Source organism: Macaca fascicularis, chromosome 10 (genome assembly GCF_037993035.2).
Source record: "Macaca fascicularis isolate 582-1 chromosome 10, T2T-MFA8v1.1".
In the NCBI taxonomy this organism is placed as follows: domain Eukaryota; kingdom Metazoa; phylum Chordata; class Mammalia; order Primates; family Cercopithecidae; genus Macaca; species Macaca fascicularis.
The window spans coordinates 97448128-97474704 of record NC_088384.1 but is presented as its reverse complement, the minus strand read 5'-3'; the positions used below and the strand labels follow the sequence as shown (position 1 = coordinate 97474704).

The 26577-nt window shown below is 57.4% G+C and overlaps 2 protein-coding genes across 14 annotated transcripts; one reads left to right on the top strand and one right to left on the bottom strand.

The window, feature by feature from the left end:
- The first annotated feature begins 84 nt into the window (after window positions 1–84).
- EMILIN3 (elastin microfibril interfacer 3) lies at window positions 85–6654 on the top strand. The gene is made up of 4 exons (XM_005569018.4): window positions 85–435; window positions 1743–1865; window positions 3059–3282; window positions 3559–6654. Exons 1-4 carry the CDS (start codon window positions 269–271, stop codon window positions 5343–5345), a joined length of 2301 nt encoding a protein of 766 aa, XP_005569075.3. The 5' UTR covers window positions 85–268; the 3' UTR covers window positions 5346–6654.
- On the bottom strand, window positions 6038–26062 carry LPIN3 (lipin 3). 13 transcript variants are annotated; one of them, XR_001483065.4, is made up of 20 exons: window positions 25863–26062; window positions 20896–21095; window positions 18932–19027; window positions 17673–17941; window positions 17388–17471; window positions 16585–16705; window positions 16075–16417; window positions 14721–14820; window positions 14409–14569; window positions 13928–14021; window positions 13767–13836; window positions 11889–11981; window positions 11764–11807; window positions 10590–10728; window positions 9437–9585; window positions 9173–9259; window positions 8654–8729; window positions 8260–8374; window positions 8070–8173; window positions 6038–7891 (listed from the first exon to the last, which is right to left on the bottom strand). XR_001483065.4 is itself a non-coding variant. In XM_005569010.5 (20 exons), the coding sequence occupies exons 2-20, from the start codon at window positions 21085–21087 to the stop codon at window positions 7747–7749; spliced, it is 2559 nt and encodes an 852-aa protein (XP_005569067.3). In that variant the 5' UTR covers window positions 21088–21095; window positions 25863–26062; the 3' UTR covers window positions 6038–7746. The 13 variants fall into 13 exon arrangements, 11 of the variants coding, with proteins under 11 accessions (XP_005569067.3, XP_005569069.3, XP_005569068.3 ...); XR_012419395.1 differs by having other exon boundaries at window positions 8577–8729; window positions 11764–11802; XM_005569010.5 differs by having other exon boundaries at window positions 8577–8729.
- Between the last annotated feature and the right edge of the window lie 515 nt (window positions 26063–26577).

The window sequence follows — 26577 nt, the reverse complement described above, 5'->3', positions numbered from 1 at the left end:
GGCGCGGCCCCAAGTTTATGCTAATCCGCAAAGAGCCCGCCTCCCGCCTCCCCTCCGCGGCCCCAGCCGCGAGCAGCGCCGGCCACTCCGCGGGACGCAGCCACTGCGAAGCGCCAGGCGGCCGGGCCAGCGAGCTCGGGGGTCGAAGGGGACCACGGGACCCTCGGGGCGGGACCCGGGCCGACCAGCGGCGAGGGCGGCGCGGCGCTGCGGGCGGACACCCGGCGGGGGGCACCGCGCGGGGCCGGGCAGAGGCGCGGGGACCGCGATGGGCCGCCGCCGCCTGCCCGTCTGGCTGTGCGCCGTCGCGGCGCTGCTCTCGGGGGCGCAGGCCAAGGGCACCCCGCTCCTGGCGCGGCCCGCGCCACCCGGTGCCTCCCGCTACAGTCTCTACACGACGGGATGGCGCCCGCGGCTGCGCCCGGGGCCGCACAAGTAAGCGCGGGCGGGCGGCGGGCGGGAAGAGGGAGGAATGGGCCCGCGCGCGCCGCCGCTCCCACCTGCCCGCACCCGCGGGGGGCGTCGAGGCCACCGGCCCCCCGAGGCCGCTGCATGGAGGCGGCGGCGCCTGGGGCAGAGCCCCTGCTCAGGCGGGCGCCCCACGCTCCGGGAGGTTGCGGGGCTGGCGCGGAAAAAGGAACCGAGGGGGCCTGGCGCGGCGGCTTGGGATCCTGGCAGTGCCCGCGGAAACCTTTCCAGCGAAGTAACATTTTCCAGCTGCGCTGTGTGCAGACTCCGGGCGAGCGGACCAGGTGGAGCGAGAGGAGGAAGGGCGGTCCGCGCTCTAAGCACGCGGGGCTCCCCCGCCCCGGGCCTCCCCTTTCTCCCCTGCCCCGCCAGGTAGGAGATGGAGCTGCGCATCGCGGCGGCCGCTCTCCCCTCGCAGTCAGCCTGGCCCCAGCAACCGCATGGGAGCCCCAGCGTGGCCTGGCTGCAGAGCCAGTGCGGGCTCCTGGCTCCGGGCCCGTGCTGTGGCATAGCCGTCCACAGTGGTCGGCTTATGCCAGGCAGCCACCTCCTCAGCCCTTGTGGCTCATCAAAGAGCCTGCTGCCCCCGCCTCAGCTTCTGGTGTTTCGTGGGCAGTGGCTTGCAAACTGGCCTCAGTTAAGTGGGCTGGAGGCTCTGCCTGGGGTGCTGGCTGAACTTGAATTCTAGCTGAATTTGAGCGCTGTTGTAGGAGGAAGAGTACAGACACTCAGTGGGCCTGGGTACATCAGAGCGAACCTCCTAGAGGAGGAGGTACAATAACTGCTCTGAGAGTGAGGGAACAGGACCAAAGGCAAGGGCTGCAAAACTACAAGGAGAGGTGGATTTCTCTGGAAGCCAGGCAGGGGAGGAAGGACAAGACATGGTGCTCTCAAAGGAGTCACCGAGTGGGGACTCAGGAGCCTTGAATGCCAAGATAAGGAGTTTGGAATCAGCGAAGGATGGGGGTGTGGCAGGGCACTTGAGGGAGAATCCGGGCTGGCTTCCTCCCCATGCAGGGAGGGGCAGCCACATCAGACTCCTGGTTCCAAATAGTGCTTAGCCCAGGGGCCACCCATCAGGGAGGCTGGAATCAGAGAACAGCAGTGGGGCTGGACCCCAGACCAAGGGCGTTGGCTTCCAGGGACACAGAGAACTGACAGAAGAGACATGGGGTCTGGAGCCCTGCTGAGGCCCACAGACGGAGGTGGGAGGGTAGGAGCCTCCGTGGGCCTCGCTCAGCCAGATATTCCAGGGGTACCATTTTCTCCTGTAGGGCCCTCTGTGCCTATGTGGTGCACAGGAATGTGACCTGCATCCTACAGGAGGGAGCGGAGAGCTACGTAAAGGCTGAATACCGGCAGTGTGGATGGGGGCCCAAGTGCCCGGGGACAGTCACGTAAGTGCACTCCTCACCTACACCCTTGGAATCCCCTGGCACAAGCGCCAGTCCTGCCTTCAGCCGAGAGCAGCTGCTAATTCCAGAAGGGCTTCTTGGACTCCAGAGAGCCCACCTGAGCCCCCATACAGGCCAGAGTAGAAGGCGGCCCCAGAAAAGAGGGTGCCAGGGAGGATCCCAGGGATTTGGGCTTGCAGCAGAGTATCACCTGCACAGACAGTGGCAGGCTTGGGCTGGAGCCCAGGAACCACAGAGGGACAAGGGGAGGGTTCTGGGGGCAGAGGCAGCACAAGGCTAGGAGGAAGTGACAGAAGCAGAAGGTGAGGGGAGAGGAGGGAGCACCCACCCTTAGGCAATGGGTGATGCCACAGGGGGGCCTAGCAGGCCCAGGGAGGACCGTGGTGACCACAAGGAGGCAGGCCATGGGGCAGGGAGAGGAAGCCGGAGCAGCAGGGCTGCACGTGAGGACCTGTGGGACTGCATGCACGTGGGATGCACAGGTCTGTACTTGGAGAGGTTCACATGTGTGTGTGGAAACAAACCTGTTATCCGGTGTGTCAGTGGGTAAACAGGTATGTGGCTGAACAGGTGAGGGCATGGACCCTCGTGAGCCTGCCTGCACCCCAGACCTTCCCTTCCCTGCTCACAATCAGAGGTGCCCATCCACCAGCCTCTCTGACCAGAGCCAAGGTCCCGGAGCAAGCTACAGAGGAGTGGAAAGAACTAAGGGGAGCAGGTGGGAGCCAAGAGTGGCCCCAGGGCAGTGAGGGGACTGCCAGCACCAGTTCCAGGGCAGTGCCCCTCCCTGCCCACAGGGAGGGCTGGGGCTGTGTCTGAGTTCTCCCAGGTGCCACTGCAGCCTGAGTGGAATTTCTCATGGCAGCATGAGCTAGAAGGGGTCCAAGTGGTCTTGGGAAGTGATGGGGCGAAATTCCTGCTTCTCTCCAAGCTACCAGGATGGGTGGGACTTCTACCTGCATCCTTCCCTAACATGACTGTGAGCTCCAGGAAGTCCTGCCCTTACCCCACCCCTGTCACCTTAAGCACAGAAAAAGTAAAACCCTGGGGGTGGCATGGGGGTGGGGAGACACACAGCCTTATGCAAGTGTCTGAGGGTGGCCCTGAGTGCCAGCTAGGGGGAGGAGCACAGCCCTCAGGTGCAGGATCCTGCTGTCTTGCTCTCCCTGGCCCAGGTACCGCACAGTACTCAGACCCAAATACAAAGTTGGCTACAAGACAGTGACAGAACTCGCCTGGCGTTGCTGTCCTGGCTTCACTGGGGAACGCTGCCCTGAGCACCTCACGGACCATGGGGCTGCCCCACCCCAGCTGGAGCCTGAGCCTCAGATTCCTTCGGGGCAGCTGGGCCCAGGTCCCAGGCCCCCTTCCTACAGCAGAGCAGTCCCCAGTCCTCACGGTGAGTCTGCCCAAGGAGACCCTCCAAGGTGACTGGGTTTCTTGGGCTCAGTGGCAGGGGCAGGGAGGGGACTGATCCCAGGCTAGCTGAGCTCCGGCATGGATGGGGAGGAGGAACCTCCAAGCCCCACCTTCACCCCACCATAAAGCTGAGGGAGTTATGCTGAGTGAGAAGGTAGGCTTAGAACAGAAAGTCTCTTGGGTGGCCTGGCAGTGTGACAAGCTGAGAGCGTGAGGCCAGTGATGCCCCCTGGGGCTCTCTTCTCCTCTTTCCCAGGAAGGAAAGGCCCAGGGCTGTTTGGTGAGCGGCTGGAACGCCTGGAGGGTGATGTCCAGCGCCTGGCCCAAACATATGGTACCCTCAGTGGCCTGGTGGCCAGCCATGAGGACCCCAATAGGATGACTGGTGGCCCCCGGGCTCCTGCTGCCCCTGTGGGCTTTGGGGTCATCCCTGAGGGGCTTGTGGACCCAGGAGACAGAGCCAGAGGGCCGCTAACACCTCCCTTGGACGAGATCCTAAGCAAGGTGACAGAGGTGAGCAACACTCTTCGGACCAAGGTGCAGCTTCTAGACAAAGTGCATGGGCTGGCACTCGGCCATGAGGCCCACCTGCAGCGGCTGCGGGAAGCCCCACCATCCCCCCTCACCTCCCTGGCCCTGCTGGAGGAGTATGTGGACCGACGGCTACACCGACTCTGGGGGAGCCTGCTGGATGGCTTCGAGCAGAAGCTGCAAGGCGTCCAGAGTGAGTGCGACCTGCGAGTGCAGGAGGTGCGGCGGCAATGTGAGGAGGGTCAGGCCGCCAGCCGGAGGCTGCACCAGAGCCTCGATGGCCGGGAGCTAGCCCTGCGCCAGGAGCTGTCACAGCTGGGCAGCCAGCTGCAGGGCCTGAATGTGGCTGGCAGGGGCAGCTGCTGTGGCCAACTAGCCTTGATCAGTGCCCGTATGGATGGCCTTGAGAGGACCCTGCAGGCAGTCACCGAGACCCAAAGGGGCCCCGGTGCCCCAGCCAGGGATGAGCTTACGAGGCTGTCTGCTGCCATGCTCGAGGGAGGTGTGGACGGGCTGCTTGAGGGTCTGGAGATGCTCAATGGGACAGAGGGTGGAGCAAGGGGATGCTGTCTGAGGTTGGAGATGGGGGGGTGGGGAGCAGGTGGCTCTGGGACTATGCTGGAAGAGCGCGTGCAGAGCCTCGAGGAGCGCCTAGTGACATTGGCTGGGGAGCTAAGCCGTGACAGCGCCCCTCCAGGCAGGTCAGCTCGACCCCTCGTGCAGACAGAGCTGGCCGTGCTGGAGCAACGGTTGGTTTCACTGGAGACTTCGTGCGCCCCGAGTACCACCTCAGCCATCCTGGACAACCTCGTGGCAGAGGTGAAGGCCTGGCAGAGCCGGAGCGAGGCCCTCCTACGCCAGGTGGCCAGCCACGCAGCACTGCTCCAGCAGCTCAATGGCACTGTGGCCGAGGTCCAGGGACAGCTGGCAGAAGGGACGGGCAGCTCACTCCAAGGCGAGATCACTCTGCTCAAGGTCAATCTGAACTCAGTGAGCAAGTCGCTCACAGGCCTCAGTGACTCTGTCAGCCAGTACTCTGATGCCTTCTTGGCTGCCAACACATCCCTGGATGAGCGAGAACGCAAGGTGGAAGCCGAAGTCCACGCCATCCAGGAGCAGGTCAGCAGCCAAGGCTCCAGGCTTCAGGCTGGCCACAGGCAGGTCCTGAACCTGCGGGGGGAGCTGGAGCAACTCAAGGCTGGTGTGGCCAAGGTGGCCAGTGGGCTGAGCCGCTGCCAGGACACAGCCCAGAAACTTCAGCACACAGTGGGACACTTTGACCAGCGGGTGGCACAAGTGGAGGGTGCGTGCAGGAGGCTGGGCCTGCTGGCTGCGGGCCTGGACAGCTTGTCCACTGAGCCACTGAGGTCCAGAGAGGGCCTGTGGAGCCATGTGGACCAACTGAATCGTACGCTGGCCCAGCACACACAGGACATTGCCCGCCTCCGCGACGACCTACTGGACTGCCAGGCCCAGCTGGCTGAGCAGGCACGGCCAGGGAAAGCCAACTAGACAGGCTGGCCAGGATCCAACCCCTAGATCCCACCAACTCGGGGAACATCACCCCAGAGCCCAGCCTTATCCAGCGGCGCCTTCCAGCCTTCCCTGGCTAGCCCAGATGGCACTAAAGAGGGCACCGAGGGAATGGTCTTGGTCTAGCTCCATATGGCTATCCCAGCCACCAAAACCCACGCACAGTGCCGCACAAACTGGACAGTTCCGGACAGCGGTCAAGGCAAGGATGTCGTGCTTGAAGGCCAGGGTGGACTTGAGAGATTCCACTGTCTGCAAATCCATATCTGGGCAGCCAGCTGCAGGGCCTGAGCGTGGCTGGCAGGGGCAGCTGCTGTGGCCAACTGGCCTTGATCAATGCTCATATGTAAGGCGTTGAGAGGACCCTGCAGGCAGTCAGCACCAGTGTCAGCAACTGTGCAAAGACCTACAGGCCCACAGCCAGTGGCCTGTCCACATTGCCCTGTGCCCACAAGCAATAGTCCACAGCCTTTGGTGGCTTCTGTTCCTTGTCCCCTCAGCTTCTCCCTGCAGCCATCAGGACTAGGTTTGTGCAGGAAGGTGATGCCCACTGGAACTGTCCTCACACCTGGCAGCTTCATGGATGCTGTATCTGAACTAAGGACCAGAGGCTGCCAGATGTTTCTGGCTCCTCACATGTCCTTCAGGACAGAAGAGAAGCACAAAGACTCAGACAAGAGTTCTCTTTATTCCCTTTGATCCTCCCCCAAGGTGAGGGCTTAGGCAGCTGTAGAACCCCAGGAAAGAACGAAATGCAGGCAATCTGTTTAGAGACCCCCCACCCCAAATTTATCCTTTTCCTTTCCTTCCCCTAAAATGTTTCCAGGGCTCTCTGGTGCCCGCACTGTCCTCTTCTTTCCACTCGGGGGTGGGGAAATCCTTCCTGCGAGGTCAGGGCATTTCTCTAGAAAGTGGCCTGAATGAGGCCAGGCCCTGAGAAGGAGCCCCCAGCTGGAGGAAAGGAGCTCCAGGCCTTGCTTTTAACACCCCTGCAAAACCGCCACCCTCCCAGGATGTTCACAAAAAGTGAGAAATTCAGGTACGAAACCATCAATGGACAACTTGAAAATGCATGTTCCTCAGGCCTATGCAGTTCCCAGAGACTCTGACACCCATCTCTGCTGAGGCTCCCAGCCTCAGTTTCCCCCACAGCAGCACGGGCCCCGCTGTGCTGCTCTTCAGGTCCCCACAGCCCTGCCTTTTGTTCCTGGACATTTGGTATTCTGCCCTCCACTCTGGTACTATCGGAGTAGGGCAGCTCTGGATTAAAGCTTTTAGCCAGTCTAAAGCTACTTTCTTCACCAAAGACAGTGGGAGGAGAGGTTGCTGGGGCATCATCCCTGCTTCCTACAGCTCCTTAGGCAAGAGCTTACCGAGCAGCTGTGAGCACCAAGCTGGCCAGCAGAGACTGGGGGAGGACTGTCAAGCCAACGCCCACCTGCCCCGGCTGAGTTTGGGACTGTCTTTAAGGGAGGTCTGGAGAGAGGCAGTGGCAGCAGCCGGACGGGGAGCAGGCCAAGCCGGAGCCACACTCTTTCAGCCTGCAGGTGTGGGTGTGTATCGTGTGCTGAGATGCCAGGGCACCAGCAAGGGGGATGTGTTGGCAGTGATGTCTGGCTTCAGAGGGTACAGTCCTGGCTCCCAGATAAGGGTACTCGTCCTTCCAGAGGCTGCACCACACTCCCACTGCTGCCACCAACCCTTCACTGATGCCTCGAGCCTCAGAGGGGCCTCCCTCTTCTCCCTGTCCTATCAAGAGTTACAGCAAGGTCCCAGATTGACAGGGAGAGAGATATCAAGGGCATAGAGAACCCTGCAAGGAGGCCAGGCGTGGTAGCTCATGCCTGTAATCCCAGCACTTTGGGAGGCCGAGGTGGGCAGATCACTTGAGGTCAGGAGTTCGAGACCAGCCTGGCCAACATGGTAAAAACCCATCTCTGCTAAAATCACAAAAATTAGCCAGGCGTGGTGGTACATGCCTGTATTCCCAGCTACTTGGGAGGCTGAGGCAGGTGAATGGCTTGAACCTGGGAGGCGGAAGTTGCAGTGAGCCAAGATCATGCCACTGCACTCCAGCCTGGGCAACAGAGCAAGACCCTGTCTCAGAAAAAAAAAAAAAAAAAAAACAGAACCCTGCAAGGGCCCAGATGACAAAATAATTGCCCCAGGCCAGTGCCACACTGACGCCTGGAGCATCTGCAGCTTAGCTGGCAAAAACAGGACGGGGAAGATGGGGGAGTCTCTCTAGCTCCAACCAACCTGCAGCCCCCTTCTTCCCCTTCAGTGGGTTTGCCCCGTGGCACTCCAGCTCCCACCCTCCTATACCCCGGTACACCTAGTCAGTTCTGGGCTGGGCCAGGGAGGAGAAGCCAGGGCAGGTTCAGTCCAGGGTATCAAGGTCCACAGTGGGCAGTGGCTCCCGCCAGTAGCAGAAGTTACTGTATTCAGGGTTGGCCAGGTCTGTGCTGGGGCCACGGGCCACAGGTGGGAAGAGGAGCTCGACCACCTCACCAAGCCGCTCATACCTACAGGCAGAAGGGGGCCAGCACTGAGCCTGAGCTGCCACCAAACCACGGCCTCGGCCATGGGAGCCCAGAGTAAGGGACAGAATCCCTGGTGAGAGGTGAAATTGGGGCCCAGGAAGAAGCCGGGGCAGGGGGACGTGGCAGGGCATGGGGAACACGTGGCAGGGTTTGGCCTCACGTGGACTTGTGGTTCTTCATGAGCTCCTGGATGAGCTCTCCCTGGGGGTTGACTGTGAAGATGCGTGACTCAGGTAGGCCCACCTGCCGGTAGGCAAAGACATCCTGTGGGAGACAGAGGGGCCCATGGAACGGAGGCCTGCAGGCAGCTGGGGAGAGATGGCTTGGCAGAGGGGAGGGGACACACTCACATTGGGCCTGTTCCCAAAGGCAGCATAGAAGGGCTGTCCATGGGGCAGAAACAGCTGCTGGATGTCACTCAGGCAGGCGACCTTGAACACCTCTGGTTTCTTCTCAATCACCTCTCTGGGGTGGCCAGAACCACGGCAGGGAAGGGGGCCAAAGTAGGGAAGAAGCCAGAGGGGATGGCAGGCTCAGGGGATGGGGGGTCTGACCCCACCCTCCTTGCCACCTGAGAGCTTAATGCCAGCCTGCTAAGGCTGGCCTGGCAGTGGGCCTGCCTCTCCCCACCCGGGGACCATGGGCTTGTACGTGTGGGGGTGGTTACCTGTGGAGGGCAGAGAAGAGGCTGCTGGGAGACAGAAGGATGGGGCCCGTGGGGAGGCTACAGCCCCCCTCGCTCACCCACTGCAGGTACCCCTTGGTGAGGTCCGCCATGCCAATGGCCCGCGCCGAGCAGTACAGGAACTTGTACCCATTTCTGAGAGTGGGGAACAGGGTGGCATAGAGCCATCAGAGACCAGCCAGCCCCCATCTGTTTCCTTGGCTTCAGCCTGCCCAGCCCAACTGTGGGGCTCTGATGTTCCAACCTATGCAGGGAGAGGACTTGGGGAGAACGGCCAGGCCTCAGCAGTGGACTCAGCTGGATGGTGCAGAGTCCTGAGGCCTGGGTGGACCAGGATGGAGAGGGCCTCCCCTCCGGCCTCAGGCCAGTAGGTGGCCCTGATCCTAGAACACAGCCCCAGGGGATGAGCCTTTCACAGAACTGCGGGCCAATAGAGAGGTCTCAGCACCCGAGGCACCTGCCCTGGTGGCCTCCCTTGTGGTCCCTGCTGGTCCCCAAGATGTCCTGTCCTGTCACTCCCTCTCTAGAGCTAGGGGCCTTGCCTCAGCCCCAGCCCCAGCCCCAGCCCAGGCACTCACAGGTGGATTTTGTGATAGAGACTGGTGATGCCCTGGTGTGTCCAGTCTTTCCCCAGCTGGGGCAGGATATGACCCAGAGCGTCCGACCTACAGCCAGAGAAGAAGGGTCACTCCAAGGCAGCTCCATGTGGCCCAGCTCCAGCCCCAGGATGCCCCACCAGGAAGGGAGGGCTCCTCTCACTGTCCCCACCACACCCAGCACAGAGGGAGGCGAGTCCATAACCCCTTCTCTCCCTCCCCTTCCCACAGCCAGCTGAGCCTCACTTGGTGATGGTGCCGTCGATGTCAGAGATGACCACCTTGTCGTCCCATTTCCACAGGTAGATGGTGGCCTTGCAGCGGCAGGTGCCCTGGTACTGAGTGGTCACACTGAACACCACATCATTGGCACCTTCTTGCAGGTTCAGGCGCCGCTGAGGTCAAAGGGGGGTGTGTTGTGATCAACGACAGCCAGGCACTGCCTACCTCTCCCCTTCTGCCATAGTCTCCAATCCCCTCGGGCCTCTCATTCTCCTCTTCCTCCCAGCTCAGAGACCCTTCTTGAATTCATCAGAGATAGCCACACACAGACACACATCCATGTGGGCAGAGGGTGGCCATGCTGATCAGGGCTCTGTCCAGTGCGGGCCACAGGAGCCCTAGCGTCCATTCACTCCCCTTTGAAATGTAACTCACAGACAAAGCCACATCCATGACTCCCTGCCCAGGATTCCCAGGCCCAAGGCTGGGGCTGCTGTTGGCAGGGAGACACCCCCCTCCATAGATGGGGGTCCTGTGGGGATCTCCATAGGAAGCCCCTCCCTGGGGCCAGGATACCTGAGTCAACATTGCCCTAAGAAGAGGTGTAACCCTGTGCTTGGTCCATAGAGAAGGATCAGGGCCGTTCCCCACCAAAGCCCTGAGTTGAGTGTGAGCTCCAGGGTACCAGACAGATGGCAGCTGCTTTGTACTGGCTGGTAAGCTCCTCCTGGACACCTCTCTGACCATGGAGCCACACCCATGAAGAAAATATATTCTTATTCCAGGAGCCACCAGTTACTGAGCTTAGAGAAGATATGACTTGGGGCCAAGAGTTGCCAGAATCTGAGGGACTGTCATCAGCATTTGATTCTTTTCAGTGTTGCTTCCAAGGGCTGACCCAGAGCCTGCCGGCTCACCACAGGTTGATATCTCAGGAGGACCTAAGAGAGAGCTTTCCCAGTGTCTGACAGACAAATGGGCTGGCATGTGAAGAAGTGAGCGCCTGCCCTTGGAGGTATTCGAGTGGAGGCTATCAGGGAGGCTCCCAAGGGGATAGATTCTGGCCTTTGGTGAACGTGTGGCTCCCTGGAGCCATTTCTCAGCCGGGTCCTGAGGGACTCTCAGACAGAATTAGCTCAGCCCCTCCCCAACCTCCACACAGACAACCCACACTTACAATCTGATCGGAGGAAAGGCGGAGGGACTTCTTGTAGGTGGGAGTGGAGGGTGGAGTGGAGGGTGGCAAGGAGGGGATCTCGAGGATCACAGGGCTGTCTGGGGCGTCGTCATCACTGCTCAGGACATCTGTCTTCTCCCTGTGGACCGCACTGGCTCTCAGGCCATCTCCTCCAGCCAAAGGGCCTTCACTCCCAGGAGATGCCAAGAGGAGCCTGGGCCTGTCCCCGCCATGCCAGGGCCTGTCCAGGCTATCAGTGATCCCTCTCTCTAGGTACAACCCATTTGCAGTGGTGGCAGACACAGGGGTGTAGGCTGGCAGTCTGCACCCAGCCAAGCAACAGCAGAGGGGGCCGAGACCCAGGGCTGCCAGCTCTCAGTGCCTGCCTTGGAGATATTTACCTGAATACCTAACGTGTATCTCCGGGCTTATCCCCAACCTCACCTGCTTTGGTTTCAGTCAGGCCATCCTTAGCTACTCTCCACCCAGCCTTAGGCAGCTGGGTCACTTCAGATGTGGAAAAAGGAAACAAAGTCAGCTGGCTTCTTTGGGCTGGGAGAGGCCCTGCCCCTCCTTAATAGGGATCCCCTTGTCTGGGGCAGAAGCCTGAGGACCTGTGCCAGCTCCGCCATTTCCTGGTTGTGGCCAGGAAATGTATCTCCAGGCCTCATTTTTCCCATCTGTAAAATGGGGCCATTTCTCAGGAAAAAGAAAAGGTATAGAAGTGCTTGCGGTGGCTCACGCCTGTTATCCCAGCACTTTGGGAGACCAAGGTGGGCGGATCACCTGAGGTCAGGAGTTCGAGACCAGCCTGACCAACAGGGTGAAACCCCGTCTCACTAAAAATACAAAAAATTAGCCAGGCGTGGTGGCTCACACCTGTAGTCTAGCTACTCAGGAGGCTGAAGCCGAGAATCGCTTGAACCTGGGAGGTGGAGGTTGCAGTGAGCCAGGATTGCACCACTGCACTCCAGCCTGGGTGACAGAGCCAGACTCTGTCTCAAAAACCAACCAACCAACCAACCAAAAAAAAAAAGTGCTTGGTGCTTGGGGAATGACAAATAAAGAACCCACGGCTGGAGACAGGGTACTGGCTCCTTCCTGCCACCCCCCGACCCAGGGCCATCTTTCCCAGGCTCCCACTGCAGAGCCCCGGATAGGGGGTCTCACTCACCCCTGCTGCTCCTTGGCTGCAGTCTTCTCCCTCTGGGCACTGCGCTGTGGAAAGAACATCCATTAGTGAATCCCACCTCCTGCCTGTGCCAGCCCTGGCCCTGCCCCTCGACCATGACCACCCACCTCCTCGGCCAGGAAGTCCCTGCGTCGCCAGGAAAACCACCATCGCCCACCCTTCCGGGGCATCTTCTCCTTCTCCAGCTTGTCCATGGTGCTCTGTGGGCAGATGAAAACCATGGCAGTGTTTCCTACCTCCTACCTCCACACAAACCTCCTACCTTATGTTGTTCTTGGGACCCTTCTCCCATGAGCCCAGAGTCTGGGTCGACCCTAGAGCAAGGTGCTATCAACATCTGGAGGCCAAGGAAGCATGCTCACCTCCATCCTGGGATTCCAAGCAATGACTCAGGTGAGTTATGTTCAAAAGACGGAGGGCTATTGCTGCCCCCAGCCCCGATCCCTAGCTCTGGGCTCAGCCTCAGCCTGGCCTCCAAATCTTGTGGATCCATTCCTCTACTAGAGTAGTTAAAGGCAATGCTTTCAGAGTTTCTCAAGATCTGGTACTCCCTATGTTGAGACCAAGTGGTAGCAGGGAGAACAATCTTTAGCCAGTACTCCCCTCAACCTCCAAGACTGCCCCAGGCAATCTCCTAAGGTCGGTGATCCTATCCCACGAACAGCCCCGTTTTCTGTATGTTACCATCGCTGTCTGGTTGGGGCAAGTTGACCTTGTGAAAAAATGCTGATGAGATCTATGCTATTATACATAACCCCAGGGAGAGCCCAGGCAAGGCCCATCTGGGGAACACACCAGCATTCTACAGACCCAAGTCAGGAGGATGTGGGTTTGGGCTGGGAACAGCCAGGGGGCCCCCTTGAACTGGAAACAGGCTGGCAGGGCAGGGGTCTCTCAGGGGCCTCAAACAGTGGGTCTGTCTGGGTAAGGTGAGGAGATCCAAGCAGGGAAGGGACCCTCTTCCTTCCCACAGACTCTGGGTCCTAGCTCAGACCCCGTACCAGCCAGAGGACGAAGCTGTCACCCAATGGCAGTGACAGCTGTCAACATCCGTTAGTGATGCTCTTTGGGTAAGCCAAGAACAATAGGCCGCGCCAGGTCAGGGTGGTGCCTTGGATCGCTCCCAGAGGGGCAGGTCCAGGTTGGCAAAGGCTGGCACTGCCCAGGAGGGCACCATCCTCCATGAGTAGGGGAAGGTGGCTGAGAAGACCAGGGAAGAGGTTCTGGGAAGAGTAAAGAGGCTGGGCATACCATCATTCCTTCCCCACTCTGGGCATCATACATGCTGTTCCCCACCCCTGTCCAGCTCAAGGCCCATCCATCCTTCAATCTCTTACCCAGCAGGCACTTGCTTATCAAACCACCTTGCCGTAGGCTCTCCTAGCACTGCACGCCTGTCCTTCCCAGCACTCAGGACTGAATTATATTCATCTGGGTGAGTCTTTGGTTAACCTAGTCCTCCTTCAAGAGCAGGGATAATTTTGTTTCATTTATTCATGACTGTCCCCAGCCTAGGCCTGGGACATAGTAGGTACTCAAGAAATGTGTGCAGGTAAAGAAAGTAAGCACCCTTCAGCCCAGCCTGGAGGAATAGTCTTCAGGCAAGGTGAAGGGAGCAACTTCCATTTCCCAAACCCCATATTTCAGATCCAAGGGCTTCCCCATATTTCAGATGCAAAGGCCTCCTGCTAAAGACATGTCCTTGTTTAAGCATCTGTTGGGTTTTTCTTCCCCTCTGGTTTGTCCTGAGCTCCTCTGAAGTCCACTTTAAATACAACAGGATTCAGCCATGGCCAGAAAATCAAGGAAGGGTGGGGCAAGGCTTCAGGGACCTGTGTTGCCTCTCCCAGAGTGCGTCTTGCAGCCAGCCAGCCCCTGGCCCCCAGGCCCATCTCTGCTTACCCTTCACTTCCTTGCCAAGGGTCTCCCTGCCCCGAGGCTATGGCTACCTTCCCCAGCAGGGGCAATGGTGCTCTAACCATTACCTTGGGCAAGTTCTTCTGGAAGGCTTGCAGGGAGAGGATCATGGGGGCAGCCACAGCCCAGTTATAATGCCTGGAGAGACAGAATAGGGCATCAGCAGCTGCAGGGTTGTAGAGAGGGAAATGACTCTCCGGCCACCAGCAGCCCCAGCTCTGGGACTTACTTCCCATTGATTTTCACCACTAGGTTTGGGTCATCCAAAAGTCCGGGGTTTTTGGTGAGGTCCTGGTAGGAGACGCTGTGCTGGCTGAATTTCTCTGGGCACGGAGGCAGAGAGTGACGGGTGAGGCTGGCACATCCCATGTGACCCGCTGCCCCAGCCCCCTGGTGCTCCCCACTCTGCTGTTCACATCCTGTCGGTTGGCTCTGTAACCTGGCAGTGCTCCTCCCTGCCTGTGGGTTTTACACCTGTTCCCACCCCAGGATTCACAGGATAACTCACAACTTAGTGTCAAGCATTTACTTCATGGGGACTTGGGAAGGTCCAGCCCCTGCTGGTGGAGTGTGGGCTGCACAGGGCAGAGAGCTGCAGGGAAGCCCAGCCTCCCACCTCTACTGCCCCACCCTCGCGGTCTTCCCTGCCCTTGCCATCCTCTGGGCTCAGCACCAGTCCTCGAAAGTGCTTGGGCCATAGTCGAACATACCTAGGGAGATGTCCCGGCTGTCAGCCAGTCCACCACAGAGGGACAGTGCTATTGTATCTACTGTGTCCAGAGTGGGTTCAGGTTCATGTTCAGGGTTGGGGTCCCTCAGGGACTTCTGACTGCTGGGTTCACTCCATCTTCTGGCCCCCAGCCCAGAGTCACTGCGGGCAAAGGGGCCAACAATGACAAGAATACGAGGAGGGTGGGAGATGGGTCCTCTCTCCTCCCATGCCTTTGATAGCCCTTGAAAGCCTGGACCCTTGGCCCCAGGTGCCCAGACCCATGACACCCTGGCATCCAGAACCCAGGCACCTCTGGGGGAAGTAAAGCGCTGCATTCTCAGAGTCCAGGGAGGGCAAGTCGTCCAGGTAGATGTCACTGGGGCCCAGGTGCTGGCTTCTCTTTGGGGAGCCTGAGGGTTGAAGAGAGGATGTCTGTGGAGCTGACATGTGCTCAGCAGTGTGGGCAGTAAGTGCCCTCTGACTTTGAATTCTCTAAGGCAGTGCCACCCAGCAGAACCTTCTGCAGTGATACAAATGTCCCATGTCTGATATATTAGCTGCTAGTCACATGTGGTTATTGAGCACACTTAAAATGTGATCACAGTGTGACAGAGGAATGGAATTCTAGGCCGGGCGTGATGGTTCACGCCTGTAATCCCAGCACTTTGGGAAGCTGAGGCAGGTGGATCACGAGGTCAGGGGATCGAGGCCATCCTGGCCAACATGGTGAAACCCGTCTCTACTAAAAATAATAAAAATTAGCTGTGCGTGGTGATATATGCCTGTAGTCCCAGCTACTTAGGGGGCTGAGGAAGGAGAATTGCTTGAACCCGGGAGGTAGAGTTTGCAGTGAGCCGAGACTGGAGTGCAATGGTGTGATCATAGCTCACTGCAGCCTCAAACTCCTGGGCTCAGGTGACCCTCTTGCCTCAGCCTCCTCAGTAGCTGGGACTATAGGCACATGACACCATGCCTGGCTAGTTTAAAAAAAAAAAAAAATTTTTTCTCACTACATTGCCCAGGCTTTATCTTGAACTCCTCAAGCAGTCTTCACACCTCGGCCTCCCAAAGTGCTGGGATTACAGGCATGAGCCACCACGCTAGCCCTAATTTGATTTTAAATGGCCACATATAGCCAATGGCTACTGATTTGGACAGCACAGGTCTCGTGCTTTCCTAGCGCTCTGAGATAAACCTGAGCTTGTGAGCTGGAGCCATCTGAGTCTGCTCATCTCCCCGACTTCCTATCCCCACGGTCTTCTACTTCTTGCTCAAGGCATGCCAGCTGCCTTCAGTTTCTGGACATGAAACTTCTCTCCAGCCCTACAGCCCGGGCACATACTGTTTCCTCTGCTTAGAATTTCCTTCCCCTGCTCCTCGCTTGGCTGAATCTTCATTATCCATGTCTCAGCTCCGACATCACCTTCTCGGAGGGGCCTTCTCTGACCACCTGGTTTAAACAGCTCCCATTCCAACCAATGACTAAGCCCATGGCACGCCCTTCCACACACAGAGCATCTGTCTCCCACACTGCACTGTGAGCCTCATGAGGCTGGTGCCAAGAACAGCACCTGGCACAAAGCAGTTGCTCAAAATGTACCAGCACCCACCCAGGGGACAGGGCGAGGCCAGGGAGGCAGTGGGAGAGTCCCAGCATTACTCACCTTTCCCCCTGGAGACCCTCTCTGGCTGCCCAGTGGGAACTGGACCCTCCAGAGTGGCCCAGCTCCATGACTTGGAGGCAGGAGGGAGGCCCATGTCCCCAGAGCTCTGAGTGTTGGTTTCCTCTGTCTCTGGGGTGTGGAGAGGGGGACCCACTAGAGTGGGATCCTCTGTGTCAGGATGAAGGTCGGCACCAGCCTCTGTTTGCTGGATTAGGGGTCCCGAAGGGTCCACGCTGCCAGCCACAGAGGTAGAGGGAGTGCTGGGTCCTCCCCGAGGAGGAGAGGTTGCCTCAGCTCTGCCTTCAAGGACCATTGAGGACTCGGGCCGCTCAGCTCTGGCCACCTTCAGTGGAACAAATGGAGGAAGATGTGGGCCAGGGCAAGGCCTGCCTCCCACGCCTCACAAAGCTTTGGGGGCAGTGGCCCGAGTTTCAGTCCCTCCAACCCTGATCCAAGGGGGCCACGGAGCCCCTGAAAGGCAGGGCCTGGGGTTGATACAGAGGGACTCACCTTAGGCAGCCTCCCCCAGGCCCACTGCATGTGGGACTCGGCTCTCAGGGGACTGGGCTCCGGGGTCCGCACCTCCAGCTCCGAGTCGCTCTTAGGGGATGTTAGCTCACCTGCTGAGAGGCTGCAGGAGACATATCCAGAGGCCCTGAGCCTGCCTACCCATCCCCGCTGCTGCCCACCCTAGCCAGGGAAAAAAATATGTGCAAACTATATTTATGCCTGTGTTGAATCCAGAATGTATAAGGAATATGTAAAGATCCAAAGAGTATATAAATATATGAATAACTTAAGCTAATCAACAATAAGAAGACAATCCAGTAAGAAGGATGGGAGGGAGGGAGGGAGGGAGGGAGGGAGGAAGGAAGGAGGGAGGGAGGAAGGGAGGGAGGGAGGGAGGGAGGAAAGGAAGGAGGGAGGGAGGGAGGGAGAGAGGGAGGGAGGGAAAGAAGGAAAAAAAAGATGGCAAAGTTGTAACTGGATTGCCTAATGGGCATAGGGTTTCTATTTGGGGGATGGAATGTTCTGGAACTAGGTAGTCGTGATGATCATTCAACACTATGAATGTACTTAATGCCACTGAATTGTATATACTTTGAAACAGTTAAAATGGTAAATTTATGTTATGTATATTTTACTGCAATTTAAAAAATCAATAAAAGACTTGAACTCTTTACAAAGGAAAAATATGAATGGCCGGTAAACATATTAAATGGGTTCTGTGTCATTAGTCATCAGGAAAAATGCAAATGGAAACCTCAGACCGTGATCTGGAGTCCCGGTGTGCAGCCCACTTGGACTCTCACCTGGCCTGGGGGGACCACTCGCCATCCGAGTAGGGGTAGATGTCTTTGGGCTGCGGTGAAGACTTCTCTTCCAACTGGACACTGCTGAGGGGCCACAAGGAAATGGTCACTGATCGGGCAGGATGCCCCAGGCAGGCATGAGAGCCTGGACATCAGGGGCTTGGTAAGGTGAAGCAGCTACTGCTCAGAGAGGTCAAGGCCCTTGCCCAAAGTCACACAGCATGAGCAGAGGAAACAGCACTTGAACCCCCAAACTGGGGTTCAAGTCCCTTGGTCCTTACACACCCTGGGGGCTCTGGCCTCGGCTTTTCCGGCAGGGACAGCTCACTCTCAGCGCCTGCCTCCAGTTCCTCCGAACTAGAATCAGTTGCCACTGCATCCTCCTTCTGCTTGGGCTTCCTCCTGCGACGCCTCTTCCTCCGCCCAATGGAGGCCGTGCCTGCCATGACGAGGCCCTCAGGCTCACTGGCATTGCCCACCTGGGAGTCTGAGGGGAAGCCAGACAGACCCCCCCAAGGGATGGGTGAGGTGCACAGGCCGGGAGGCACGTGTTCCTGTGGAACAGATCAAGAACTGAGCTGGGCGCTGACCCTAGTGGGACTGCCCTCACCACACAGTCATCTTGAGCCTTGCCTGGGTCCCAGTCCTGGAGTGAGCTCATTTAGGGTCAGGAAAACAGGTGTGGAGGCACCAGCCTGGCCCCATAGCCACTACTGGCCTCAGAGCTCCCCAACAGAGCCACCTGCCACCATGGCAGGCCAGGCAGAGATCTTGGCATCAGCCTCTGATCTTCTCTTTTACCCAAGTCTACGACAGCAGGCATCTACTTCTGCTTTAAGATTCAGCCAGATGTCCCCTCCTCCAGGAAGGAGCCTTGGCTATCCCTCTCCCAGTTCCAACATCCCTCACTGCAATGACCAAACAGTTCATCATCCATTGTTTACGTGTCTAGCTCCCCAGACCAGTCTGTAACTTTCTTTGAAGGCAGGGGTCACCCGTCATCTGAGTCTATTGCACAGTGTCTGGCACACAGTAGGGACTCAAAGTTTTTCAAGTTCAGTTTCAACTCCTCTGTTGGCTTCTGCTGGGCCCTGCCTCCCCTGTGTGAACACCCACCACTTACACAATTCTAGGTTCCAGCTGCACAGAGCTGGCACCAGACCTGAGACAAGCCAGATGTTATACTTTCCAGCCCCCTTCTTCAGCTCCCGCCTCTTCTCCAAGCTGCCCGGGGAAGGCCTCCTTTTCATCCCCAGGGGCCCAGCTCAGGGGTCCAGTCTTCTGAGAAACCTTCCCCAACTTCCCAGTAAGTAGAGTTAGCTGGTACCCTGGCCCCTTCCTCCGGGCCCCCACAGCGTATCATGTGTGCCAGAGGCCAGCCCCAACTGACACCCCTGCCTCAGACCTCCGCTGGTGGGGTGCTCCCAGGGATGGGTGAGGATGGTGACAAATCCCAAGGCTCCACCCAGAGGAGGCACAGGAAAGGGGTGGGAGGGGCAGGTGCTGTTGGGAGGGACAGGTGCTGTCAGGAGGGCAGCACTCACCTCATCGCTCTCCAGCTCCTGAACGAAGAAGGCCTCCCCGCTGTCGCCGAGCTTCATGTGCAAGTCCACGGGCTCCCCATTGATCTCAATGTCTACCTGCAAATGGAGAGCGGTGGCAGGCACATGGGCCCTCACACCCATGCTTCCAACCACAGGTCTCCCGGCTGGTCTTCCGGTGGCTCTTTGCCACCCCAAACACCGTACTTGCTGGGGCTCCCTCCCCCTGGACCTCAAGTGCCTGGCTGCTCCCGACGATGGGGGGCTCTGCTGCATCTCCCCTTCCTCAGAGAGGCCTTCGCTGAGCTCCCTACCCATCTCTCCCTCACTCATACTGCCCCACTGTCTGAGCTTCATTGCACTTGTCACTGTCTCGGTCTCCTTGTGTATTGCCTGGTTTCCAAGTTCTTCCCTCTCTCACATCCACAGGAATAGGGACGTGATCTCTCTTGTGATCGCTGTGTCCCCAGCCCCCAGGTTATCGGCTGCGTGAACAATGGTGGGAATTTCATCGTACTGGCCCTTTGTGGAGTGTCTTCTATAGATTATCTCATTTAATCTTTGCAACCCCTTGCAGTAGCTCCTATCATTACCTCCACTTTATAGATAAGGAAACTGAGGCTTTGAGGGTTTAAGTAATTCGCCAGGAGGCAGACTCACAGCAAGCAAGCCTATGAACCCACAAAGGCTGAGTGTACAACCCAAGCTGCTAGCTTCTTAGATATTCTGTTTCCTGTAGGCTACACTTTTCTATTAGGATCCTGGAAACGTCACAGTTGCCTCAGTGTGAATCTTGATTCACACCCTAGACTTTGCTACTAACAAAAATCTCTGCTGTGCTTGCCTGAGCCCAGTGAAGGTGGAATGGATTTATTTATTTTTATTTTATTTATTTATTGTATTTTTTGAGACAGAGTTTCGCTCTTGTTGCCCGGGCTAGAGTGCAATGGTATAATCTTGGTTCACCGCAATCTCTGCCTCCCGGATTCAAGCAATTCTCCTGCCTCGGCCTCCCGAGTGGCTGGGATTACAGGAGCCCACCACCACACCCGGCTAATTTTTGTATTTTTAGTAGAGACTGGGTTTCACCATGTGGACCAGGCTGGTCTCAAACTCCTGACCTCAGGTGATCCACCTGCTTTGGCCTTCCAAAGTGCTGGGATTACAGGTGTGAACCACCATGCCCAGCCTGAAGTGGATTTATGAAGAGAGAGAAACTAACCTTTGAGCCGCAGAGCTGGTCCTGGGACAGTATTATCAGTTGCTATTGACTTGTCCCACCAGCATCATTAGGCGGATAAAATCATATGCATTTGTGCAGGTGAAGTAACTGGGCTCAGAGACATGAAGTGACTTACCAAGAACACACAGGTAAGGTCTTAGTAAGCTGAGCCAGGTCTGACGGCCCCAGCACCGGGATGAGACCTACTCGTCTGTTTCCATGAGAAACTAACTGTGAACCCTCCCAGATCAAAACCCCCAAATCAACCCAAAAACCTTCAAAGAAAGTACAAACCAAGGGAAGCCTGTCCAGAGGACAGATCCCCACCTAAGGGAGGCCCCAGGTCCTGTCCTGGGACTGTAGTGACTGCCCCGGCTTAAAAAGCCCACCCTGGCCGGGCGCGGTGGCTCAAGCCTGTAATCCCAGCACTTTGGGAGGCCGAGACGGGCGGATCACGAGGTCAGGAGATCGAGACCATCCTGGCTAACACGGTGAAACCCCGTCTCTACTAAAAAATACAAAAAACTAGCCGGGCGAGGTGGCGGGTGCCTGTAGTCCCAGCTACTCGGGAGGCTGAGGCAGGAGAATGGCGTAAACCCGGGAGGCAGAGCTTGCAGTGAGCTGAGATCCGGCCACTGCACTCCAGCCTGGACCACAAAGCGAGACTCCATCTCAAAAAAAAAAAAAAAAAAAAAAAAAAAAAGCCCACCCTGCAGTGGCCACCTCAGCCAGCCTGAGCACTCACCACCTTCTCCCGTGACCGCAGGACGCCCAGCTTGCCAAAACGCACGTGGAAGGGTGAGCACCGGAACGAGCCGTCCACCTGCTTCACCACCAGCACGTCAATGCTGCCGCTCAGCGTGGCTGGGTTCAGGCCCCGGTACAGCTCCTTCACCGTCCCAAACACCGTCTCTGCCAGCTGCCCGACGTAGTTCATGGCTGGTGCTGGCAAAGAAGGGCAGTGGCTTGCACAAAGGTCTGCTCCAGATCCTCCACAAGAAGCTCCTGCAGCCTGACCACCCAGACCCCGAAGTTTACATTTGTGTCACGCCTTGGAGTGACACAGATGGCAGCACAGATGGCAGCAGCCGTGCGATGGGAGGTGCACCCGTAGACGTGGGTCTAACCCCAGCTTGCCTACTGCCCTGCTAAAGGACCCTTGGGCAGCCGACTCCCTTCTCTAAGTGCCGATCTCCACATCTGTAAAATAGGGCACAAGGTAAGACAATACCCAGTTGCCTCGTGCTTCTAAATGCCATGACTAACGATAATGACCACAGTGTTCCGTGGGTATGGCTCATTTCATCTTCACAACAACCCTGTGGGGCTGGCTGAACGGGTGTCATTATTCCTGTTTACAGATGAGCCAGCAGAGGCTCAGAGAGGTGGAGTGAGCTTCCCAGAGCCTCGTAACTATGAAGGAGGGAACCTGAGATCTGAACCCAGGTTTGTGTGGTTCCACTGGGATGGTCCAACTGTGAAAACAGGAAGGGGTGGGAAGAGGGGGCAGCCTCATTAGATAGCAGGCCCAGGGCCCTGCTGGATAATGGGTGACTGTGCTAATGAGTGCTCTTCTTTTCCCAGGAAGCGGGAAGGAAGGAGCCTCCACTTTTCCATCTGAGAAATGGGCTCAGTTGTCTTGCTGTCTCCTGGTCCTGTGAGTTGGAAGGTGTCTTGCTGGGCAATTGTAGCTGACTTATGGGGGACCAAGGGTGGGAGCACCCCAGGTACTCAAGGCTCTGTTCAGCCCCATCCCTGGGGTCAGATGCTCAAGGTAGAGTATCCCCTATAGCTGGGGACTTAAGGCCCCAAACTACAAATTCCTTTCCAGTTTCCCTGGTGGGAAGCCTGTCGATGCACAGCCTGACTCCAATGGTGTCCAGGCTATCGTTCTCAGACCCCAACTTCAGCCCAAACCCCAGCTCCTCAGACCAGGGCTCAGCTGGCTAGGCGCTCAGATCCACAATCAGGCTTTGGGCTGGCCCCAGCCCACTGAAGCTGCTCCTTCCCCCAGCCAGACCGGTCTCTCCAGCTTTCCCACACCAGGCAGGGCTGGGTAAGCCCAAAGCAGGAGGCTGAGGCGGCCTCAGAGAAAAACCAGGGCTATGATGACAGCCTCCTCCAAGCTGGCACAGTGCCTGCCCCAGCAGCTTCAGGTGATCACCCCTGCCCTCCTGGCCAGGCCAGTGGCCTGCTGCCCCTCTGTCTGCCAAGACCCAGACTGTCCCACCTCCACAGGGCACTTTCTTCTCTCAGACCCTGGGTCAGAACCCCTGGAGGACAGCCTGCCATGCAAGACCACTTAGCAAAGAAGCTAAGTGACTTACCCAAGGTTAAGTGACTTTATAGATGAGGAAACTATTCAAGCTCTATGAAGCCGAAAGGCCATAGAAGGGGTATAGGGAGGGGAGAGAGGGCGTAATGACTCATATCTGGCTCTCCTGACTCTAGAGCATGGTCTCCTTCCACTCCATGCTTCCAAACCACCCGACAGTTGGCTGCATGGCCCATGGCCACTTCTGCACAGCCCTGCAACGCTCTGCACTCAAAATGTGATCCATGCACCAGCAACGAAAATCAGCATCAGCATCACCTGGGAGTTTGTTAGAAACAGAAACTTATGCCCAACTCAGCCCTACTGATTCAGCATCTGCATATTTTTTTCTTTCTTTCTTTCTTTTTTTTTAAACAGGGTCTCACTCTGTCACCCAGGCTGGTGTGCAGTGGCACCAAAATGACTCACTGCGGCCTCAACCTCCCAGGCTCAAGTGATCCTCCTGCCTCAGCCTCCTGAATAGCTAGGACTACAGGCATGTACCACCACACTTGGCTAATTTTAAAATTTCTTTTGTACAGACAGGGTCTCGCTATGTTGCCCATGTTGGTCTCAAACTCCTGGACTCAAGTGATCCTCCCACCTTGGCTTCCCAAAGTGCTGGGACTACAGGCGTGAGCCATTGCACCTGGCCTAGCATCTGCATTTTAACAGGATCCCCAGGTGATTCCTGTGGCCTTTCGTGTGTTTGAAAGGAACTGCTTTTGTGTTCCCAGTCCACAGCTTACTCTTGGAAGAGCCTGAACAACAAGACATCCACCCCCACAGCATTTCTCAGATAATGCCACATCCTGCCCAACCTGGGACATCGGATGAAGCAGTGGATTCTTTCAGTCTATGTCAGAGCGTCACAAACGTAAGACACAATTAGAATTGCCAAAGAGAAAATGGGATGAAATGAAACTCCTTGGACCCCTAACATGTCATTCAAATCAAGTTTATCTGCAAGGCACCTGCCATGTGCTAGATAGGACATTTCCACTTTGGTTTCTCCCTACCTAATGCCAAACTCCGAATATAGGTCTGGGGAGACAGTGGTGACAAACACTTGGTGGGTAGACCTCTAAACTACTGTGCCCAGGAAAAGCAGAGAGGGCTCCAGAGGCTTCCAGGAATTAAGGAGCAAGCATGGGGAGGGGCAGAGCTGGGGTTGGGGCAAAGGTCCATCCAGCTGGAGGCCCCAGCCTGAGCTCTCTGCCCTATTAAGCCCTAGTGCAGTTTGTCAGCTTCGGCGCTTTGCCCTTTGGCGCCAGATAATTCTTTGCTCGGGGGTGGGTGGGTGCATTGTAGGATATTTAGCAGCATCCCTGGCCTCTGCCCATTAGATGCCAGTAGCGCTTCATCCCCCACAATTCCAGGTTGTGACAGCCAAATTGTCTCCAGACATTTTTAAAGCCTGGGGGACAAAATTGCCCCCAGCTGAGAACCACTGATCTAGTAGAAAGGGCTGAATAGCAGAGATGGCAACCAGGGTCCTACTCGGATCCAGCCCTGGAGTATTCTCAGGCAAGTAACTGGCTGGCCTCAGTTTCCCCTTCTGTGAACCAAGGCCTCCGTTTTTTTAGACACATCTCAGCCCTAATGTCATGGGAGTCCAGAATTCACTCCTCTGTTCCCCCCACTTCACCAATTTGGATGTCCCCCACATCTGCCTGCTCAGCATTTGGGGGGCCTCCTGTAAGTCCCCCCACACCCCCCACATCTGCCTACTTAGCATTCTGGGGGCCTCCTGTGAGCCCAGCCTCTGTCTTCACCCATCCCTTAGGCACCCCCTTTTCCCAGGACCCAGCTCTGCTTCCTTGGTCTTTTCCCAGACAGAGGAGAGCTCTGCTTGGTTCCCCTCTATCACCCTCCACCCACAAACTAACAAGTCTAAAATTAGCCACTTCACTCCCCACACCTTCCCAGGAAGCCAAATACCCCTTAGGACTAGTCACTACCCCTCCCTCCCTCCCTAGCCCTCTAAATCTTCTCCCCCAGTTTCCTGCTCACCCAGCCCCTCCTTTCTCCAGCTGTCCTAGGTCAAGGCTTTACTACCAGATGCCCAGATCATGGGTTGCCACAGGACATTAGGAGAAAATGCAGCAGATTCTCTGGGTGCTGATCCCCACTCTGCCATTTGCTGGCTGTGACCGTGGGCAAGTGACTTCATCTCTCTGACCCTCAGTCTCAGTCTCCAAAATGGGAATAACATCAGATGCGTGTGAATAACTAATGAGAGACTTTGTGTAAAGCCCTGGAATGCAAGAAAAGCCTGTATGTGACACCTATCAGCAGCAGCAGCACGACAGCCCCACTCATGCAAGCTGGTCCTGTGGGCACTGCAGGTCATACTCTGATGAACTGTCCCCGCCAGCAGTTGAGAGTTTGGACTTCTTTTATTTATTTATTTTTTCGAGATGGAGTCTCATCCTGTCGCCCAGGCTGGAGTGCGGTGGCGCAATCTCAGCTCACTGCAAGCTCCACCTCCTGGGTTCATGCCATTCTCCTGCCTCAGCCTCCCGAGTAGCTGGGACTACAGGCCCGTGCCACGACGCCCGGCTAATTTTTTGTATTTTTAGCGGAGACGGGGTTTCACCGTGTTAGCCAGGATGGTCTCGATCTCCTGACCTCGTGATCCACCCACCTCAGCCTCCAAAGTGCTGGGATTGCAGGTGTGAGCCACCGCACCCAGCGGAGTTTGGACTTCTTAACTTGGCATTCAAGGCTGTGCACAATGGTGGCGCCACTATTTGCCAAATGAGCATGTGCGCTCCAGGCAGGCCTCACACCCCACCTTGGGGATGTTCACAGGCCTTCCAGGCTAGACTACAACTCCAGCACAGGGAAGCCAGAGCAAGCTGCCCTAGGACTGAGCTCTCAGCCCTCGGGACTCCCAGATTTGGGTGGATGACGGGTGTGGCTCTCCACCGAGGACCAGACCAAGCTGGAGAGTAAGCACTCCTAGTACCCCAGGAGAGAGAAAGCACCACCCCAGCTCCCAGTAGCTACAGCATCTGACCTGCCCAGTCTCAGGGAAAGCAAGGCAAGGGCCAGACACTGTTTTGCAACTGAGGACACTGGGCACCAGAGAAAGTGGCTGTCCTCCTCAAGGTCACACAGTCAGGCTGGGGTAAAGCTGGGCCAGCCTCCCCTGGGAGGTTTCGGCGTCTCCTCTCCAGACTCTCTACGTTTTGGGTGTCCAGGGAGCCTGCAGCCGCTGGGCCAGGGAGAGAGGGACGGAATGAGACCGGCCCCTCCACTCCTGCGTCCCCATCTTATAGCTAGAGGTGGACCCAGGCCCGCGGACAGGAAGGAAGGAATGTCGGATGGCAGGACAGATGGGCAGCGTGGGAGGGGAGAGGGTCATCCCTTCCCCGGCCCGAGGTGGGCCCTACCTGAGGAGCTGCCCACTGGAGCTCCCGGACTCAAGAGCCGCCCCTCTACCTGCGTGCACAGGCTCCACAGGTGAGTGTCTTCGGCCCTCAGTCACTTGGAGCTTCCGGGTCCTCTAAGACAGGGTGAGATCACGGCTCCACTCCTTCCACGATCCTAGTGCGGCCTCCACAGGCTCCAATCTGCCCAGGCTCCACTCCCTGAAAAGACCCCGCCCCCCCCGCTCCGATCCACGCCCAGGGCGCCCTTTGGCCTCTGAGGCGGGGGCGGGGCCAGACATCAGGCCCCGCCCACCAGTCCCCGCCCCAAGTCCTTGTGCCGCCCCCTGCCCCACCTCCAGAAAAGTGTGGATTTCGGGACGGGGCGGACCTAGCTCCTCCCAGATTTGCTTCCAGCTTGCTGTGTGATCTTGGGTGAATTCCTCCCCCAATTTGATCCCATTTCCTGTTTTGTCAAGGGGGGAAAGCCGCCTTGCAGGATTTTCGAGATGACATGAAATGACTTTGCGCGGCTCCTGGCGCTCAAACGTCCCCTCCTGGGGGCAGCTTTTCCTGAACCCTCCCGTATCTCCCAGACTGGACAGGCCCCTCGCGTTATCTGTTCGCATAGCTCATAGTTATAATTTCATATTTGCTTGAATGACTACTTGATTAATGTCTGTCTCTTCATTTAAATTTGAACTCTCAGAGCAGGACATGTACATCCTTACACCCCAGC

Bases quoted from the DNA above. Each gene is read 5' to 3' on its own strand.
- EMILIN3 (XM_005569018.4), top strand. From the start codon at position 269: ATGGGCCGCCGCCGCCTGCCCGTCTGGCTGTGCGCCGTCGCGGCGCTG. The intron at 436-1,742 runs GTAAGCGCGGGC...TTTCTCCTGTAG, and splicing joins CTGCGCCCGGGGCCGCACAA to GGCCCTCTGTGCCTATGTGG. The intron at 1,866-3,058 runs GTAAGTGCACTC...TCCCTGGCCCAG, and splicing joins AAGTGCCCGGGGACAGTCAC to GTACCGCACAGTACTCAGAC.
- LPIN3 (XM_005569010.5), bottom strand. From the start codon at position 21,087: ATGAACTACGTCGGGCAGCTGGCAGAGACGGTGTTTGGGACGGTGAAG. The intron at 10,729-11,763 runs GTGAGTGAGACC...TGCGGTCCACAG, and splicing joins GCAGCCAAGGAGCAGCAGGG to GGAGAAGACAGATGTCCTGA. The intron at 9,586-10,589 runs GTAAGTGTGGGT...CTTTGACCTCAG, and splicing joins GCCTTTCCTCCGATCAGATT to CGGCGCCTGAACCTGCAAGA.